General features: G+C 39.7%; 3 protein-coding genes across 3 annotated transcripts; all 3 read right to left on the bottom strand.

Moving 5' to 3' along the window:
• Positions 1 to 1,573: 1,573 nt before the first annotated feature.
• LOC117306357 (coiled-coil domain-containing protein 174-like) lies at positions 1,574 to 5,362 on the bottom strand. The gene is made up of 3 exons (XM_033790962.1): positions 5,176 to 5,362; positions 3,142 to 3,230; positions 1,574 to 1,610 (listed from the first exon to the last, which is right to left on the bottom strand). Exons 1-3 carry the CDS (start codon positions 5,312 to 5,314, stop codon positions 1,602 to 1,604), a joined length of 237 nt encoding a protein of 78 aa, XP_033646853.1. The 5' UTR covers positions 5,315 to 5,362; the 3' UTR covers positions 1,574 to 1,601.
• Positions 5,363 to 7,204: 1,842 nt separating this feature from the next.
• Positions 7,205 to 9,505, bottom strand: LOC117306355 (uncharacterized protein K02A2.6-like). The gene has a single exon (XM_033790959.1). The coding sequence runs from the start codon at positions 9,503 to 9,505 to the stop codon at positions 7,205 to 7,207; it is 2,301 nt and encodes a 766-aa protein (XP_033646850.1).
• A 72-nt stretch (positions 9,506 to 9,577) lies between these two features.
• Positions 9,578 to 10,536, bottom strand: LOC117306354 (uncharacterized protein K02A2.6-like). Its single transcript, XM_033790957.1, has 2 exons — positions 10,323 to 10,536; positions 9,578 to 9,975 (listed from the first exon to the last, which is right to left on the bottom strand). Exons 1-2 carry the CDS (start codon positions 10,534 to 10,536, stop codon positions 9,578 to 9,580), a joined length of 612 nt encoding a protein of 203 aa, XP_033646848.1.
• Positions 10,537 to 20,429: the final 9,893 nt, after the last annotated feature.

Raw genomic sequence — 20,429 nt, 5'->3', positions numbered from 1 at the left:
CTATAGTCTTGTGTACTTGTCAAATTTTGCCTGAAAAGTATTGTGTACTTGTCAAATTTTGCCTGAAAATGTTCGCAAGGATATAGTCTTGTGCACTTGTCAAACTTTGCCTGAAAATATTCATAAGGCTATAGTCTTGTGTACTATAGTCTCGTGTACTTGTCAAATTTTGCGCTAAAATGTTCACAACGCTATAGTCTTGTGTACTTGTCAAATTTTTCCTGAAAATGTTCACAATGCTATAGTCTTGTGTACCTGCAAATTTTGCCTGAAAATGTTCATAAGGCTATAATAGTCTTGTGTACTTGTCAAATTTTGCATGAAAAATTTCACAAGGCTATAGTCTTGTGTACTAGTCAAATTTTGCCTGGAAATGTTCGTAAGGCTTGTAAAATTTGGCGCTTTTGCCTATAAATGTTCACAAGGATATAGTCTTGTGTACTTGTCAAATTTTGCCTGAAATTGTCACAAGGCTATAGCCTTGTGCACTTGTCAAATTTTGCCTGAAAAGTATTGTGTACTAGTCAAATTTTTCGCTAAAATGTTCACAACGCTATAGTCTTGTGTACTTGTACAATTTTGCCTGAAAATGTTCACAAGGCTATAGTCTTGTGTACTTGTCAAATTTTGCCTGAAATTGTCACAAGGCCTTGTGTATTTGTACAATTTTGCGCTTTTGCCTGAAAATGTTTACAAGGCTATAGTCTTGTGCACTTATCAAATTTTGCCTGAAAAATATTGTGTACTATTCAAATTTTGCGCTAAAATTTTCACAACGCTATAGTCTTGTGTACTTGTCAAATTTTGCCTGAAAATGTTCACAATGCTATAGTCTTGTGTACCTGCAAATTTTGCCTGAAAATGTTCACAAGGCTATAATAGTCTTGTGTACTTGTCAAATTTTGCATGAAAAATTTCACAAGGCTATAGTCTTGTGTACTAGTAAAATTTTGCCTGGAAATGTTCGTAAGGCTTGTAAAATTTTGCGCTTTTGCCTGAAAATGTTCACAAGGCTGTAGTCTTGTGTACTTGTCAAACTTTGCCTGAAAATATTCATAAGGCTATAGTCTTGTGTACTATTGTCTTGTGTACTTGTCAAATTTTGCGCCAAAATGTTCACAAGGCTATAGTCTTGTGTACTTGTCAAATTTTTCCTGAAAATGTTCACAAGGCTTATAGTCTTGTGTACTTGTCACATTTTGCGCTAAAATGTTCACAAGGCTATAGTCTTGTGTACTATTGTCTTGTGTACTTGTCAAATTTTGCGCCAAAACGTTCACAAGGCTATAGTCTTGTGTACTTGTAAAATTTTGCCTGAAAAGTATTGTGTACTAGTCAAATTTTGCGCTAAAATGTTCACAAGGCTATAGTCTTGTAAGCCGACAAAGGAGGGAGCCATTTACGGCAATTTTGGGCAAGTTTGAAAACGCCAGGAAACGGGGTGCCGAAAATGGTTGGCATACAAGTTCGCTCAGAGTCTGTGAACTTGACCATTATTCCTGAACTTGATAGGCGAGCGAAATAATCTGGTCCGAAAAAAAAACGTTTTAGCAAGCCTACTCCGAATGGTTGGCACGAAGAGTGTTTTCCGGACGTCAATATTAGCCATTCTGGAGAGAAATTCAAAGTAGAAAGGTTATTTTGAACCCCAAGAAATGTTTTGATCCACACATACTATACACCAGAGGAAAGCCCTATTCAAGCGCTACACGTTTATAACTGTTTCGTGTCAGTGGCATAAATCTGCGCAACAAGGGCGGCGAAAAAGCTACCCCTCAAGTGGTTTAAACCCGCCGAGGCCTGGTTATGGGTTGTGATATACATGTATGGGTGTCATGGCCGAGCGGATAAGAGCTCTGATGCTTCTGTTCAGCAGAGTGTGGGTCGAATCCCGGTCGTGACACTTGTGTCCCTGAGCAAGACACTTAACTAAAATTGCTTCTCTCCACCCAGGGGTAAATGTGTACCTGTGAGGGCAGAGATGGTTCTTGTGATTGATTTAGCCGAGTAGCGCACATTGATGTTGCACAGGCTGCATACTCCCCACCAGGGAGCTGAGATGGTTTAAGGAGTGATTTAAGGCACAGTGACCATGGTAATAATGTGAAGCGCTTTGGGACGCCCTCCGGGTGTCAGAAGCGATATATAAAAACGGGTTATTATTATTATTATTATTATTATTATTATTATGCGGGTTGTGGGTTGAGGGCTGGTTGTGATGCCTATCCTAGACTGGGGGTCTGTCTTTCAGGTCCATGCCGCTAGATCCAGTGATTCCATTGGATACAATGATATTGGATAAACGTGCACCCATTATGCCCAAACAGTACACTACTGTCAAGTCTGCAATGGAATTTGACTGCGTATCTCTATGTGAAATTAATGAGTACAAAAGTCAAAACACACGCCAGTTTTTGATGCCGGTCTCTGGTGTTATTTGCGAGCCACAAAGTGTGGCGTCAGATGTTCAGGCTATGCTTATCCAAGTGCTAAACTACAAGTACCGTAAAAACTAGTAAGGTTGCAGAGAAAACATCTCCTTAATAGTTTTCCTCTGAAGTAACGTAGTTTTTGAGAAAGAGGTTATGCAACTGAAAGCACACAAAGTTGTGCAACAAGAGTGTTTTTTCTTTCATTATTTTCTTGTAACTTCGAAGACCAACTGAGCCCAAATTTTCACAGGTTTGTTATTGTATGCAAATGTTGGGATACACCAAGTGAGAATGCTGGTCTTTAAAGGCAGTGGACACTATTGGTGTCAACATAATTGTTAGCATAAAACCTTTCTTGGTGACAAGTAATAGGGAGAGGTTGATGGTATAAAACATTGTGAGAAACGGCACCCTCTGAAGTGCCATAGTGTCCGAGAAAGAAGTAATTTTCCACGAATTTGATTTTGAGACCTCAGATTTAGAACTTGAGGTCTCGAAATCAACCATCTAAACGCACACAACTTCGTGGGACAAGGGTGTTTTTTTTCTTTCATTCATATCTCGCAAGTTCGATGACCGATTGAGCTCAAATTTTCACAGGTTTGTTATTTTATGTATATGTTGAGATAAACCAATTGTGAAGGCTAGTCTTTGACAATTCCCAATAGTGTCCACTGCCCTTAACACAAAAATCATGTTATCTTCTTACCTCGTCTCTAAGATGACTCAACATCTCCATCTTTCTCTCTCCCTCATCCTTTGGGAAGTCAAAGCAGCCGACACCCATCTCTCTCACCTCTGAACAGAAACAAAACTGGCATTAAAGACTCTGGACACTTTTGGTGTTTGTCAAAGACCAGTCTTCTCACTGAGTGTATCTCAACATATGCATGAAATAACGAACATGTTAAAATTTGAGCTCAATTGGTCATCGAAGTTGCAAGATAATAATGACAGAAAACACCCTTGTCACACAATATTGGGTGCTTTCTGCTTGATTTTGAGACCTCAAAATCTAATATGAGGTCTCGAAATCAAACTCATGGAAAACAAAATTCTCAAAAACTATGTTACTTCAGAGGGAGCCGTTTCTCATAATGTCAGTGTCCACTGCCTTCAAAGGGAAGGTACACATTTGGTAATTGTCAAAGAACAGTCTTCTCACTTGGTGTATCCCAACAAAAGCATAAAATAACAAGCTTGTGAAAATTTGGGCTCAATCGGTCAACGAAGTTGCGAGAAAATGATGAAAGAAACAACAACCTTGTTGGACGAATTTGTGTGCTTTCAGATGGGAATAATTTCCATTGTTGCATATTTCTTGTTACTGGTATTCAGCTGTTGTTTGCTTATCCTGAAAATCATGTGGAAATTTGGTTGGTAATCCTGTTTTTATAAAGGAAGAAAATAAAGGAAGAAATTTCATGCTAAGCAAATTTTTCTGCTCTATGAAATTAGGCCCAGTACACCACAGCACCAAGAGTCCCAATAAAGTAATGTAAGTGCTGAATTGAATTGTCCTCTCTAACAGATAAGAGTCGCTATGTGGCACTCATTATACACACATTCTGGTGATGGTTAAAGGCAGTGGACACTATTGGTAATTGTCAAAGACTAGCCTTCACAGATTGTGAACCTCAACATATGATGGTTGAGACCTCAAGTTCTAAACCTAAGGTCTCAAAATCAAATTCGTGGAAAATTACTTCTTTCTCGAAAACTATGGCTCTTCAGAGGGAGACGTTTCTCAAAATGATTTATACCATCAACCTCTCCCTATTACTCGTCACCAAGAAAGGTTTGATGCCAATAATTATTTTGAGTAATTACCAATAGTGTACACTGCCTTTAAAGCCATTGGACCCTTTTGGTAAACAGTATTGTCCAAGGCCCACACTTCCTGTATCACAACTTCTATATAAAATAACAAACCCTGTGAAAATTTAGGCTCAATCGGTCATCGGAGTCGGGAGAAAATAACGAGGAAAACCCACCCTTGTATCCGCCTGTTTCGCCATGTCACGACATGTGTTTAAAATAAATCAGTAATTCTCGTTATCGAGAATTGATACTGTTTTACTGTTTTCTCAAGTGAAAAAGTAAAGCATTTCATGGAATAATATTTCAAGAGTAGTCTTTCACCACTACCTTCTGTAAACCCTGTCAGTTATTTGAAAATCTGTGAACTTTAATTTTTTTATCTGTACCGAAAGGGTCCAATGGCTTTAACCTACTGCCTCATCCAGGAGTGAGTCCTAAAAAAATAAATGAGAGAGGGAGTGCATGCAGTGAGTACACAGTAGTGAGTGGAGTCAGAGAAACCGCCTGGCGTTGCGTTACAAAAGGAAGGCATGAGGGCCGCCTGGGGCATTTAAAGGATAATTACTCAAAATAATTATTAGCATAAAACCTCAGTTGGTAAAGAGAAATGGGTAAAGGTTGATAGTATAAAACATTGTGAGAAACGGCTCCCTCTGAAGTTGAGTAGTTTTCGAGAAATTTCATTTCGAGACCTAAGATTTAGAATTTGAGGTCTCGAAATCAAGCATCTGAAAGGACACAACTTATGCGACAAAGGCGTTTTTCTTTCATTCTTATCTGGCAACTTCGACGACCTATTGAGCTCCAATTTTCACAGGTTTGTTATTTTATGCATATGTTGAGATACAACAAGTGAGAAGACTGGTCTTTAACAATTACCAAAGGTGTCCAGTGCCTTTAAGAACCCTATCTTACACCTTACCATCAAACTTGAGGTTCTGGTAGTGAAGAGGCCCAGGACCTCGGCTCCTCATTTCTTCCTCCTCAGCCTCCCATTTCTTCCTCATCATCTTCCGATGCACGTCACTAGAGAGAAGATCTGGCAGTGTTTCTTGCTTCATAGCTTTCTCTTTGTCGTCCTTCTCCCTAAGATATACAAAACAAAAACAGGTATTAAAGTGAAGCTTATTATCTCATCCCCATCCGCCACCAGAGGGCAGTATTCTTCCCATCAAGGCTGATTTAACAGTCTCCTCTTTCCCAAGCCTTTAAAGGGTCTATGTACTGTTTGTAGGATAAAAACACAATGTCTCTGATTTACACCAAATTTACAGTTTGAAGATAATGATAGTAGAAAGCTACCCTGAAAATATTACTTGCTGAGGTGCTGCAGTTTTTGAGAAATGAGTAACACAATGTCATGAAAATAATTTTTGTCTCAGTGATCATGAGACGAAAATTATTTTAGAATGTAAAACGTTTTTTTCATGACATTGTTTTACTTATTTCTCGGTCGAGTTGGTCTTTGAAAAGCATTTGTAACCGTTTGTTATAAAATGCGTATGGTTAGAAAGATGTTTTAAAAGTAGAATACAATGATCCACACAAATTTGCCTCGAAATTGCGTGGTTTTCCTTTTACTTTGCGGGCCATTTATGGGAGTCAAAAATTTGACTTCCATAAATGACCGACCGTGTTTGACGACGAGGTAAAGGAAAACCACGCAATTTCGAGTGATACTTGTGTGGATCATTATATTCTACTTTTAAAACATCTTCCTAACCATATGCATTTTATAACAAACGGTTATAAACGCTTTTCAAAGACCAACTCGACCGATCCAAGGCAACGTGTTCCTTTAAAGGGTAGTGTGAGTGCTGATGATGACTAGTGCAGGCTAGATGAAATGTTGAGATTAGCAATACTCATCCCACAAGAAGATTGAGACAAAGAACTCCTCTCCAAGATTGATACAAAGACAGATACCTTCTCTGTGAGACCAAGACCAAAACCTAACCTCCAAGATCGAAACCAAGGCCAAGACCTTCCGTCTGAGATCAAGACCAAGACCTCAAGACCAAGTCAAAGACTTCCCCTCCAAGATCGAGACAAAAAACAAGACCTTCCCTTGTAGCTTAAAATCAAGACCAAGACCTCCGCACTGAGATCGTGACCAAGACCAAGAAATTGAGATCAAGTCCAAGAACTCATGTTCAAGTTCGAGACCAAGAGACCTCCCTCCTAACATTTAAACCAAGGCCATCTCTTTAAAACCGAGACCTTCCCTCCAAGACTGAGACAAGACAAAGACCTAACCTCCTAGGGGGAGACCAAGACCAAGACCTCCTCTGTGAGGCCAAGACGAAGACTGTCCCTCCAGAACCAAGACCATGACCCCATTGTCTGACACCAAGACCCAGACCATGAACTTAGATAAATCTGAACTGTACACATAAACTGTTTGGGTTTTCCTCCAACATCTAAAACTGAAATTTCTTCATCATCTTCTCTACACAGCTACCTTCAGGGTCACAGTGCTAGTCACTTTTTAAGGGTAACTGTAGTGTATTTCGCGTGGGATGGTAGACAATAATCCACACACTGTGCAAAGGAGCTGCCATACTGGAAAAACGTTTTATTAACTATACCTGGGAATGCAGGTCATGGTGTGACCTTTGACATGAGCTGTATGCAAAGTAGACAGTACTTAATATTTATGAGCTGGGTGTAACCAAGTGGGCCAAAGCAAATATATCACAATTCCTCTCCACTAAATATGAAGTTGATTTCAATGTTCAACAAGTCCGGTAAAACCAATAATAAACAGTGATCCATTAAATGTAGGTAAACAACAGTTCAAAACAACTTGTTTGAGTGAACATCCAAAAATGAGTAAAGTCCATTAAATATCAAAGTAATCCATGGCAACATTTTTGTTTGTTGAATAAAACACCTTAACTTTGACTTTAAACAAAATCGTCTTCTTTTGTTTGGTTTTTATGTGCAGTCAGTTATAAATTGAGTTTATCAGGAGGTTTATGTTCGCGTGCGGGGTAGCGACGTTCAACAACATGAGGACTACCCGACATGGAAGGTTTAGTAGGTGATGACGTTTCACTAGGTTCAGTTAGGTCTGGTTCAACTGGTGTTGGTGTAGGATTGTCCATTTCCGATGGTACGATCTGTGGTATAACATCATAGGGTACAGGTACATTGAGATTAGGGGGTTTCCCAATGTGCGAGTCGAGAAGTTGGTCAATATGGCGGCGCCAGATCATGTTTGGACCGACACAAACTTCATAGGACACAGGTCCAGTGCGAGCATGTACCACACCAGGTATCCATTTTTGATTGCCTCTGTAGTCGGGTACAGAGACAGTTTGACCAATGTGAAACTCACGCGTTGTATTGGCAGATGTGTGTGACGCAGTCTGATCCATTTGCTTGTTGTTGACATGGCGACGGACATTAGGCTTTAGAATATCCAATCGTGAACGAAGGTTTCTCCCTAAGAACAACATTGCTGGAGATTGTCCGGTCGTGCTGTGTGGGGCACTCCTGTATGCAAACAGAAAGTTAGCCAATTTGGCTGCTGTGGAACCCTTCTCCCCACTCATTGATTTCAGCGCTTGTTTGAAGGTTTGAACGAATCGTTCAGCGAGCCCATTCGTAGAAGGGTGGTACGGGGCAGATGTAATATGCTTTATCCCGTTACGCTTCAGAAATGTTTGAAACTCGTCCGATGTAAACTGTGGGCCGTTATCGCTGACTAACTGCTCTGGCACTCCATTCCGTGCAAAAATGCTGCGTAGAATTTCAATTGTGCGCGTAGAGTCTGCAGATTTCGTACTCACAACCTCAGGCCACTTGGAGTGGGCGTCCACAACTACAAGAAACATTTGGCCAAAAAATGGGCCCGCATAGTCAACATGAATACGCTGCCATGGTGTTGTGGGCCACTCCCATGTGTGGAGTGGTGCTGACTTGGAATTGTGCTGTACTTTTTGGCATCCAGCACAACCTTTCGCAAGTAGTTCAATGTCGTTATCGAGTCCGGGCCACCACACATATCCACGAGCGAGACTTTTCATTTTGACAACTCCCAAGTGACCCTGATGCAACTCAGCGAGAATGGTCTCACGTAGTTTTAGTGGAATTATCACACGTAATCCCCACATAAGACATCCATCGTGCAGTGAAAGTTCATTCCTGCGTACGTTAAAGGGTTTAAGTTCAGCGTCATATGTGTTCGGCCATCCTTTCATGGTGAATTCACAAGCTTGGGAGAGCACAATATCGCGAGCCGTTTCTTTGCGTACTTGAGCACTAGTGACTGGCATTTTCTCCAGCTGAGACATGTGGAGAAGATCATCCGGGTCAATGTCTTCAGTCCGAACCTCAGGTACTGGCAGTCGCGAAAGTCCATCCGCATTACAGTGCTTAGTGGTGTTCTTGTATTCTATTTCGTAGTCGTGACTAGCAAGAAAAAGAGCGTATCGCACCATACGTGATGCTGTTGTCGTGGGAACACTCTTAGCAGGATGGAAGATGGAAGTGAGTGGTTGATGATCCGTAACCAATGTAAACTTCCGTCCCTGTAGATAGATATTAAACTTTTTGACACCCCAAACTAGTGCCAAAGCTTCCTTGTCAATTTGAGAGTAATTACGCTCAGCAGAGGAAAGCGTGCGAGAAGCGTACGCAATTGGTCGCTCGGTGTTATTGGGCATTACATGCGACATGACAGCGCCCAATCCATAAGGCGAAGCATCACAAGCTAACTTTACTGGCAAGGCTGGATTGTATTGTGTTAGCACTTCATCAGATGTAATCAATGTCTTAGCAACTTTGAATGCCTTATCACAACCAGGGGTCCACGCCCACTTGCGATTCTTCTCTAGCAACTGGTTAAGTGGATGTAACACTGTTGCCAAGTCAGGCAAAAAACGATGATAATAGTTAATGAGTCCGAGGAACGAGCGAACCTGACTAACATTCGTAGGAGGTGGAGCATTGTTGACCGCTTGTATCTTTTCCTGGGTCTTGTGTAATCCATTGGCATCAATTGCATGCCCACAGTAGATCACCTTCTTCTTAAAGAACTCGCATTTCGACTTATTAAGTCGCAGTCCGCGATCACGCAGGACCTTGAGCACTCTTTCCAAATTGTGTAAGTGCTTTGTGTCATTGCGGCCAGTGATTATCATATCATCCAGGATGCACTGTACCCCTGGAATGCCCTGCAAAATTTGTTCCATTGAGCGTTGCCACATTGCAGGGGCTGACGACACACCAAACGCTAGGCGGTTCATTTTGTACAGTCCCTTGTGAGTGTTCAAGGTGAGTAAATTACTTGACTCCTCATTCATTACCATATGAAGATATTAAGCCTGTCTCAAATCAAGCTTACTGAATCGCTGACCTCCAGCAAGTGTCGCGAAAATATCCTCAATCTTTGGCAAGGGATATTGTTTAGTCCGTAGATTAGCGTTTAGAGTCACTTTAAAGTCTCCACAGATGCGTACTCCGCCACTTTTCTTTGCGACGGGCACAATGGGTGTTGCCCATTCACTAGTCTCCACTGGTGTAATTATGTTCTCACGTTGAAGCTTAACAAGTTCTGCTTCAATTTTAGGCCTAAGTGCATACGGCACTTGTCTAGCCTTCAGGAAAACTGGTTGAGCATTCTCTTTAAGTATGAGGTTACCTTTGATACCTTTAAGTTCTCCTATTTCTTCTTTAAAGAGCTCATCATACTCCTCAAGTAAAGCTGTCAGCTTAGCTGTAGTGTCAGTATGATTTTCCACAGACAGTGACAAAATATTTGGCCAGTCCAACTTAACGTGTGTGAGCCAGTCGCGTCCTAATAGCGCTGGTCCTCCACGGTCGACAACGTATAACTCTCCACAGAATTGTTGTCCTTGGTAGGCAGTACTCACATGCAACAAACCAACTGGTGTTATTTTCTCACCAGTGTATATGTCTGAAGTTGCATGCGGGTTGGGTGCAGTTCCAACTTGGAGAATTTGTGCAGATAATCTCCCTTTGAGATGATTGATACTGCTGATCCAGTGTCCAGTTCCATGCGTTAGGGTGTACCATTAATGGATAGTGTCACCCAAAAGGTACTATCTTTGTTCTGGTCCAACTTGTTAATGGCCAGTCGCCCGACAAACATTGACGAAGCATCCTCATAATTTTCTGTCATTTCCACTGACTTCATAGGTTTTGACTTTTGTTTCCCCTTCCCTTGCTTTGGAGGGCCACGACTGGGTTGTTGGTCAGATTTTGATCGACACGCTGGTCGGATATGAGCTCCTTCATCCCAAGGACGATAATCCATAGATAAAAACCTTGTTTGTTACGATTTCTTGTCATTTCTTGTGACAGAGACACACGCATGATTTGGTCGTTCCGGACTCAAGTCTTTGCAAGGATTTTACAGCCGCTCCTAATTCCCTTAAAGGCAAAGTGAATCTTTGGTTTTTTGGAACTGCTCAATTGTTTTCATCGTATAAAGATAATACAATGAAACTTAACTAAAGGAGGAAGAAGAAAAAAAACACTTTGATAATCTTTAGTGGAAACATTTCTCAGATTGAAGTTATTTTGAAGACCTCTTGGGAAATACTTGATTCTTTCAATGAAGCTTCAGTTTTTGTGTGTAATTTTTGTTAAAGTAAAAGTTGACTTATTGCCACTCATAAGAAAAGGAAGGATCATGCCAAGATTATTTGTGGAATTCGTTACGCATTTGCAAACATCACAAATATCCATTACAATATTGTTCATACAAGGGCTAGCTCGATGAATTCCTTTCTTTGAATTTTTACTTTATTTTTAAGATTATCAAAAAATCTGGCACAAGATCAAAATCATGCTGCACTCAATACAAAATGCAGCACAATGTCAGTAATGAATGCAGTCATCCCCCCCCCCAAAAAAAAGAAGAAGAAGATGTACTGTGAATTCAAAAAAATCAAGAAAGATTGTTCGTCACTCCTCAGAGTTGTCTGCTTCTTTGGAGCACCCCTCAGGCTTTTGTTTGACATGAGTTTCGCAGACTACAAACAGACACAATACATCAAATTACAACGCTGCAAAACATCCAAGAAGGCGGAATTCATCCGAATCAGAATTTTAATCAGTTCTTCTGCGAAATTCCAAGCCTTCATCAATACCATGTTATTAAAATACCTGAGAACTTAATTAGGTGGCTGGAGCCAGCTACGTGCTTTTGAAGAACCAAAGCTTTGCAAAGTCACATAATCCATTGTGGGGAAACGTGTAATAATCTTGTAAACTATAGAATGCTGGATGCTGCCCAATTGAAAGACACATTGTGCATGTACTTTTCTAAACTCACATGTTTAAAAGCATGACGTACAACATTGGTTATTGTCTAAGGTTATCAATGTCAAAGATCATCATCCACATGAAATAAAAAACATGTGAAAGTTTAAGCTAACCAGTCGCTGGAATTATGAGAAACGGAGGAAAAAACCCTGATATGTTCTTATTGTTTTTTAAGATCAAGTTTTTGGACTTGGGAGGTCAAATCTAATTTGTTTTCTTTATCCATCATCCATCAAAACTAGCTGGGGGTTCTCCCAGGTTTGTTCTTCTTTCAGCAGTAGCTGCTGGTCATTTTGTTTGTATATATACTAAAAAATAAATCAAAGAAAAACTGTGAGGCTTTTTATTTCACAGTAGGGCTTTTAATTTAAAAGCCAGATAAACACAAAGTTAATATTTTTTGGGTTTTTACCTATACAAAGATGTGTGTTAGCACTGTACACCCGGTACTTCCCCGAGTCCTCTGAAAAATTTCACAGGCATGTTACCCGGGTGGGATTCTAGAGCAGTGTCCTACCAACTAGACTACCGAGGTTGCCCGGTGGCTAGAGACAGTTTGAATCCTATGTTTCACTATGTTTTTGAAACACCAAGAAGAAAACATTCCAAAGACCTTGTTCAATTCTGCGTGCTTCCACCAAATATCAACAAATTTGGGTCCAGAATGCCCCCGGTTTAAAAAAAAACATAGGGTGCACCCCAAAAAGCAGCACACCCTTTTTGTACTAGTTGCTTTAAAACCAAACGAGGAAAACAAATCAAAGACCAAAACGGTTTAGAGTTGTAAGCTGTAAGCAAAAACAATGAAAGGATTTATTCTATTACGTCTGGTTCATTATTCATCCAAATAAAAATATTAAAAAAACCTTCCAAATCTTTCTGGAACTACAAATGACTTCCAGAACCACATAAAACATCTGGTGTTGGTTGAACCCCTACCAGTTCCAGTAATATTTGTAAAAAAAAAAACACTCTTCAATCTTCAGACAACTTGACAAGGAATGAGGGAGCTGAGACACATTTAAGCTAATAATAGTGAAAACAGGAAATGACCTCTGCAGGAATGTACTTTGTCTGGCATTTTGAGGCCCATGGTATTTCCACAAGTACAGTTCTTAGTATTGTATGGAATGGAGGTTTAACAATCAACATTTTGACATCTGGTTGTTGGTACATTTGTACTTGGTACTCTGTCTTGTGGCTGTACCAGAGCCCAATTTCATGGCTCTGCTTACCGTACGCACAGAATGGCGCTTACGAAAGCAGGGAATTCTGTGGATAAGCGGCAAATTTTGGCTTCTGCGCGTGCGTACTCCACGTTACTGGGCATTCTATGCTTACACAGCTAGCGCAGAAATTCGGCGCTTGCATGTAAGCGGGGCATCGTGATCGTAAGCGCAGAATTTGGCGGTAAGCAGAGCCCTGAATTGGGCCCTAGGCCTTGTTTTGTGCTGTACCAATGCAAGTAGTTGCACTCCTAAGATTGAAACGAATAAAACCACTGTCCATTTTACATTTTTTGGTTCTAAACCAATCATCAAACAGTTCACTGTATTATTACAAATACAAGTTTAACAAATTTATTACAGGGCCTCTTGAGATTATACAGCTACCTCCTTGTTCCACTGTAAAACCACACCCATAACATACATTCATACTCTTTCCTAAATTTAGACGGGAAAAAAAAGAGAGAACTAGAGAAACGGAAACATTTTAGTCTCCCTCAATCATTTTTTTTTTTTCAACAAATTTTTTGTTTCCTGAAAGTATAAGTTCTTTGCACAACGCCCAAATCAAAAACATAAACAGCGAAAGAAAAAGTGTAAAATGAAACCTCTCTCGGCCCACACTGAACTTATGTTTACACCCACCTTAGATTCCACAGCCCAATGAAATTCGACCCTATCCCAACTTGACATAACCCCTTTTTACAAAAGTGTATGGACACCCACAGTACCCCACACCCACCACAAAGTCCAGTGAACTAGGTGTTCTACTTTAAAATCTTACAAGAAACAGATACCCTGGGAATAATGCAGACCAGATTGAGTAATACATGTCGATGTATCTTTCTTATCTCATGAGGCCGGACAGAGGTTATACTATCAGATCAAATTTTCCTGCATTCGCTTTATTTTTTGTAACAAGATTTTTTTTACTTTAGCAGGCCTCTATAGTGCTACTTAGCCAGAAGGTGTTCTGGGTGTCTTTTGGACACCCCTGTTTTACATTTTGACGCCTTGTTTTATCTGTCATTTTACATGCAAATGTGTGGTAAAATGTGTGGAAAAATTTGGACACTAGTTTTTAAATTTACACAAAATTCGAACACCCTTTTACTGAATCCTGGCGAAAACCTTGCAGGCCTCACCATAAATGGTACGAACGCCATAGTGCTCAGTTCTAGTACTAACAAAAAGGCGTGATGGTAGCCATTGGTGCAATTCTAATTAGACACCAATGGCAGATGTAAAACCAATTTTCTAATTAAATCCAGCCGTTGATTAATTCCATGCCAACGATAATGCATCATGCACTTAAACCAACAAAGGCTAGTGAAAGGAAAACAAAATTTTTTGATAATACTAATTAAATATCTCAATTCGACTGCTATAAAATTGTCATCACAAGGACTGCTTTTGTTTTGGCTGTTGGGAGAATGCCACGTATTGTCCTGCCATTTTTGTGGTTGAAGGTATCTACAAAAAATAATTAATTAAGTTTGCGAAATGTAAGCAGCACAGCAAGGTTGGTTTTCTTTCTTTATTCAATAAGGAGAAATTCAAACCGACTTCACAGAAGTACAACTCTAAAGAAGAAGAAAGAGAGTTATAAATTTGACATTTCGTGTGGGGAAAAACTCCATGCAAAGGCACACTGCCTAAACAAAGGGGAAACGGATCCCTCGAAACAGAATCAATAAAACAATCTCCTGTGTGGAAGAAAATACTAGGTGCATCACTAAACATAACCCTCAGTAGACACAACCCGCCTCAAACATCTATTGTTTCAGTCCTAAATTAATCAACCCATCAGCTGGTTTTTAGAAAACGTCGTGTCAAAAAAAAAAAAATCAAACATTTGGAAAAGGAGGCCAAGATCAAGAAACTCTGTCTGGCGTTCCGAAACGAAGGCCAGTGTTTAATTGAAACCAGCTCACTTATCTAAACAGACCTAGAATCCAGACTTTCACCCAAATAATAACAATACTGTACACATTTCTGTCTTTCCCTTTTTTTTTTAATTGAACAGAGCTGTACGACGACCCGGCTGGCTCCATGAATTTCCCGTTCTTGTTTTCATTTCTGTTTCCTGCGAATCAAAAGCGTCGTTGTCGCCGGTGCCCACGTGACTCCGGCTTGGGGTTTTCCTCCGTATGGTTGTGATCTGTGTCGGAGTGTACGTACCATAAGCCTAAACGTGGAGGAGGAGTGATTTGGTACGGAACAAACCTCGGATGGGTTTTGCCTTGACGTTCCAAGCAAGAGGAAGAGGGCTAAGATAATAGCACCTGCCTCAAGGTGCTGGAGGCCTTGAGCTGACCCAAATGGCAGCACGCGACAACTGCCTAGACCGAGACTGCCGAGACCGTCTGTGATTTTTTTTAAACTGAGATTGCTTGCAGATTTACCGCAGAAATCTATTGATATTTGATTTAGATTTGAATTACACAATAAAGAAACAGATCTATGAACAAGAGTTATAAATAACTTGATGAAGAACTTCAGTTTGGTAAAAGGTTGGAGACCGACAGTTCTTTTTTGTTACCGAGATTGTCAGCAGATTTACCACAGAAATCTATTGATATTTGTTTTAGATTAGAATTACACAATAAAGAAACAGATTGAAAACAGCTCTATGCACAAAAGTTGTAAATAATTTGCTGAAGACTGTAATGCATTTTAGTTGGATAAGAGGGAGTACATGTGTAATGCCAAAAACAGAATCAGAATAATGATTACCATCTTGTTTGGTTTTAAAAATAAGGGACTTACAAAATGTGTCTGAAAATTGTTGTAATTATACATGTACATAATGTTGTCAAATGACATAGTTTTAAGGGCAAGAAAGTGTTTTCTTTGAAAACGACACGTATTTGAGGTGAATTCTATTGTATCATTTCGAGGGACACCAGGCAATGACCTGACAGGTAATACGAACTTCTCATAAAATATGCTAATTTCATTCTCATACAAACATTGGTGGGCAACTGTCCAAAATAAATGAAAATAAAAGTGCGAGATTGTGTGAGAAAAAAAGAAAAGGAAAACAAAAAAGGATTACCAACAAGAAACTGATGGTGAGAAATGCTACTTTGACGGCAATCCCCGCTCTGTCCAGTGGATGTGACATGCCCCAAAGACTCTTTAATCTTCGAACCAATCAGCAGCAACTTCCCCCGAGCAAAGCGCCCTCTAGTGGCCACGAGAGAGGTCTTCTCAATATCTACACACCAATCAGGCATTAGTACAGTAACTACATTTACCGAACGCTCCCGGCTCTCAAAACAAACCCAGGTCAAGTCTCTGCTCTGGCTCACATCTCCCCTTGATGACAAATATTTTTTTCCCCGTTATTGGTCTCCGGTTGACGAGGTGAAACCTCGACAGAAAAACCAATGGTGTCCATATAATCACCTGCAATCTTGTAGCCCTCACGGGAAGATCTTAAAAGAAAATTGGGATGGCAGAGCCCCCGAGGAGAGATAAAGATACACCTGCCGATGTGGGCGGAGGTGATGTACGGGGCAACTATTGCAATCAGGTAATGATTGTTGGTTTGCTTTTTTTTTCTCGGCATGAGGCCGGACCCGGACGGAGTTTCGAATCATCTTCTTATGACAATTACATGTAGGTCAACGGTTCGATATTGTGACAAGTTGCAATCTGTTTTTGTTTTTTTTCAACTATTTGATCCCCACCTTCCCCTTGCCTTTTTCGATAATGTTTGTCGTGAAATGTCAAAATTTCCATACAAGGAAAATGCACACGATGTCAGTTGGGTTGCACTACAGACGCTAATCTCATTAAGGCATTGCTAAGCATTTCATCCTTATTTTTAATTAAGTAACTGTCACTGCAAGTGTGCAAGTACAATTATATGAAAGGGCTTGACTTGTGAGCGAAAAAAAAAAAAAAAAAAAAATACAAACAAGGAAAGTGTTTTAATTTATTTGGCTGGCAACATCTTATTTACTGATGAATCTTGACTAAGAAAAGTCATCAAACTCAGGTTAAATTCAAAATTGTTTGTGACTTTGTATCGTCTTGCATTAGTTTTCTGCTAAAAAAACACACAAGTAAAAATGGTTTAATTGTAGAGCTAGGACCCTTTAAATAATTTATAACTTTCTTGTTTTTTCGTCACAAGTGCTTCGGGACATTGTGTGAGACACGACTGTTTTCTTAAAACAAATTAAAACCATTTTAAAAACCCAAATACACAATTGCTTTTGCAAAGTATCTTGTTGGCCTATTAAGTGATAATGAGACCCTTGCCTCTAGTCATTGCCTCAATACCTCTTGAAATGTTCCTGAATAAATAAAAAAAATTCCTAATTCAAGTGCCTTATTTACCAGGGAGAAACCTATCTTGCTCTTTCCAGATAGAAGGTTCAGGCCAGTATAACAAAAATCCAGACAGACATATCCCCCCTTGGCCAGAAGAAAAAAACAAGAACAAACATGTTGGGTTTCATATCCCCTGACAAATCAGTGCTTTACTTTAAAACCCTCACGGCAGTACAGCCAACATGTACTACAATCACCACATTAAGCAAAACAACTTATCCAGGGCCTCAATTTTAAGTGTTGTCCGAGAGAGGAAAAGCTCAAATTTACATAAATCGAAAGAGAAAAAGAAAAAAAAAAGAACACAAAAAAACAAACCAAGAAATTGATTGAACTAAGAGCAGCGCCGATATTCTCAAAGAGAAAAAAAAGCGGGAAGGACTTTGTATGCATGAATTACATTACAGTCGTCTGAATATAAAGTTCTCTTTAAAAAAAACTCTCAACGAGTCGCCGTAATCAAAAGACACTCGCCGACAACATGCCCGAGACTCTAATTTCCATAGACTAATAAAAGTAACTGGAGAAAGAGCTTTGCTCCAAGAGAGAAAATACAATTACCACTCATAGCATTTACTGGGGTATTGTTGTGGGGTATCGTGAGATGGGGGGAGGTAGGAACTAAGACGGGCGATTCTGTGCGCTATAAGCGCAAGCTTAAAAATGTCAGATGTCAAGTGGTGGACTATGGCTTTAGGAAAGCTGCGATAAATCTGGCCACAAATCCCGTTTAAAATTGAGAATTAAGATGAGTAGACCTCAACCCTTCTTCTGACCTGAGGCTAACTTGTTATTTTTAAAAAGTGAATCCCCCCCCCCCCCCACGCGTTACCCGTTTATTACAGGAAAATTACTTTACAATGATTCAAGTTTGTTTTTAGTTCTGCTGACCCATGTCAACTGATTATCCGGTCTTGAATTTCATGGCGAGGGCATGGTCACTTTCTCCAGAAGCAATCAGAGCATACTAATCAAAACTTCGAGTTGAAACCAACGGGTTTTTTCAGAAACACCCCAACTCATTAGAGATAGTCATTACATATTGTTACCGCAAACCTTTCCATAAGGTCACTTTCATTCCATTAGAATGTCTTAAAGTATTTAAGTAACTTTTGAAAAGTCTTCCGCGACCTCATTCGGTCTGTTAGTTTTACATCACGGTCGCGGTAAGTTGACAGGGAGGTCAGTTTAAAATGCGTTCCCATTGGATTTAATTTTGTCATTCTACAGAAAAGTCGCGCTACTTGAGCAAAAATAAGTCCAATGGGAACACGGCTTTAGTCAGCTTTATAATGTAAGTAGGCTAATTTGTCATACATAAGTTTGATACATACCTGTATTAGGAGGAGCGTGTGGAGCCAAAATATCACAATGTGAGGAATGTGGTCCAATCATCCATCAGGCGAAAGCATCACAGAGGGGGGGGGGTGTGGAGGGACAGCAAGGGAGAGAAAAGAAACAAAGAAAGCAGAAAAGGTCAATATCATTAAGGAATTTTTCATTCAATTTGGTTTAATCAGAATAAAAACATTTCAGCTTTAATGTCAATGTGATGTTGACAGTGGTTTATGTTCCGATTACAAAACCTTGGACGTACATCATCTATTTATATATTCCAACCTACTGGTACAATAAGAATTGAGTCATCACTCAAGCCCGGTTTATACTTCCTGAGAATGCAAAATGAGATACGAATGTTGGTGACACATATTTGTAACGAATAATTCGCATCAGTTGAAATGAGCTCAACTCCTGCGATTATTCACTGCGAAAACAGCCCTGTGACGTTAACATTTATATCGCAATCCGATCGCAGGAAGTATGCGGAACCAGGCATTACTCTGAACTCTGACGATAGCAAGCCTCTTGAATTGAGGGGATCAAAAACTAGGACACAGTTTGTTAATTTAATTTTTTTTCTTATTAATCTTTAGACATTTTTACAGAGTATAAATAAAAGTTGAACAGGGGCTGTCAAGAAGTTATGTTCAAAAGCCACAAAATCCGACAATGTTTTAAGTTGAAAAAATAGTCACTTCTTATTTACATGCAGCGCTCATAATTATCACTCAGTGACGCTCAAGGCACTTCAACAAATTGATCAGTCCATGATTTTCCTGTAAGATATTGTGGAGCTTCCGTGAAGTATGAAATCAATTCCTTTAGACAGCACCATGTAGGCCTGATGATTTACAAGATGTTGTGGCGCAATATGCAGCCAATAAACCAGGTTGCGTTGAGTTTGGTACGGGCATAGACCAGTCTTGGCTTGAAATTTTATTTTCTTGCAGTGTGTCCGTACCTATAGAGGGCTTCGATTTCAAGAAAATCTCTACTACCACAATTTAGATAGCTGTTCAGAGCTATGCACTTAGCTGGAAATGTTTTTAACAAGATCCAAAATATATCTTAATTTCGTACTCAAAATAAAAAGTAATAAACCACCAAGAGAAACTGACTGGACAAATTTGAATGATTCTGGGGTTGAACAAACAGAAATTTACTAAAGCGGGATTTTGAATCTGCAACCTTTGGATTAAAGAATAATTAACTATATCAGAAAATGCGTTTGAGTTGATGAACCTTTGATCAACCGCCACAGAGGGAGTGGTTGACGTTCAAGCAGGGATCAAGGATATATGTCCAATCAAAACCAAAAACGATTAGTATCGATCACTCTGACCGAGCGAAGGACAGTCGAGCCTATAAAACACACTATAACAAGCTTCATCATCGGTCAATCCGACGTAATGAATATTCATGAGCAGTGCTCGTAATCAATACAACTACATGTCGACTTGTAAGTGACCCGTCTACTTAATACATCAAATTGAATGATGGCAAAGGTCGGTCAATTTGGCTTCTAGTCTGATGCTATTTTGCGACCAGGGTCCGATTTTCACTGACGTGACCACCTTCAATGTTCACAATCATCGTTTTCTGTTGCACTAATTTTGCACTTACTGTGAATAAGCGTACATCCTTGGTTTATGCATGACACAAGAACCTACAGTGATTTGTGGAAAGTATGCATGTGTGGTGAGAACAAATTAAAATAACTCATTAAAAGTTGCGTGGCCAGATTTTCACTAGATTTTAATTAATTTATTTTTTGTTTAAGGATAATTTCTCTGAACGGATTTTGACAGAAGGGGGGAAGGGGGTGTTCTGTTTCAATTTTTGTTCCCACATTTTGAGAAGAATTTTACTTGATTCTTTTATCGATACCTTTCAAGGGTAGTTGTACTTTTTTAACCACAAACAGCAAATAGCTTCACCGTTGGATACTTGACCAGAAAGTGTCAGGCAC

The sequence above is a fragment of the Asterias rubens genome, unplaced genomic scaffold, assembly GCF_902459465.1.
Source record: "Asterias rubens unplaced genomic scaffold, eAstRub1.3, whole genome shotgun sequence".
In the NCBI taxonomy this organism is placed as follows: Eukaryota; Metazoa; Echinodermata; class Asteroidea; order Forcipulatida; family Asteriidae; genus Asterias; species Asterias rubens.
The sequence above is the reverse complement of the archived record's forward strand: the minus strand, read 5'-3'. Positions and strand labels throughout refer to the sequence as shown.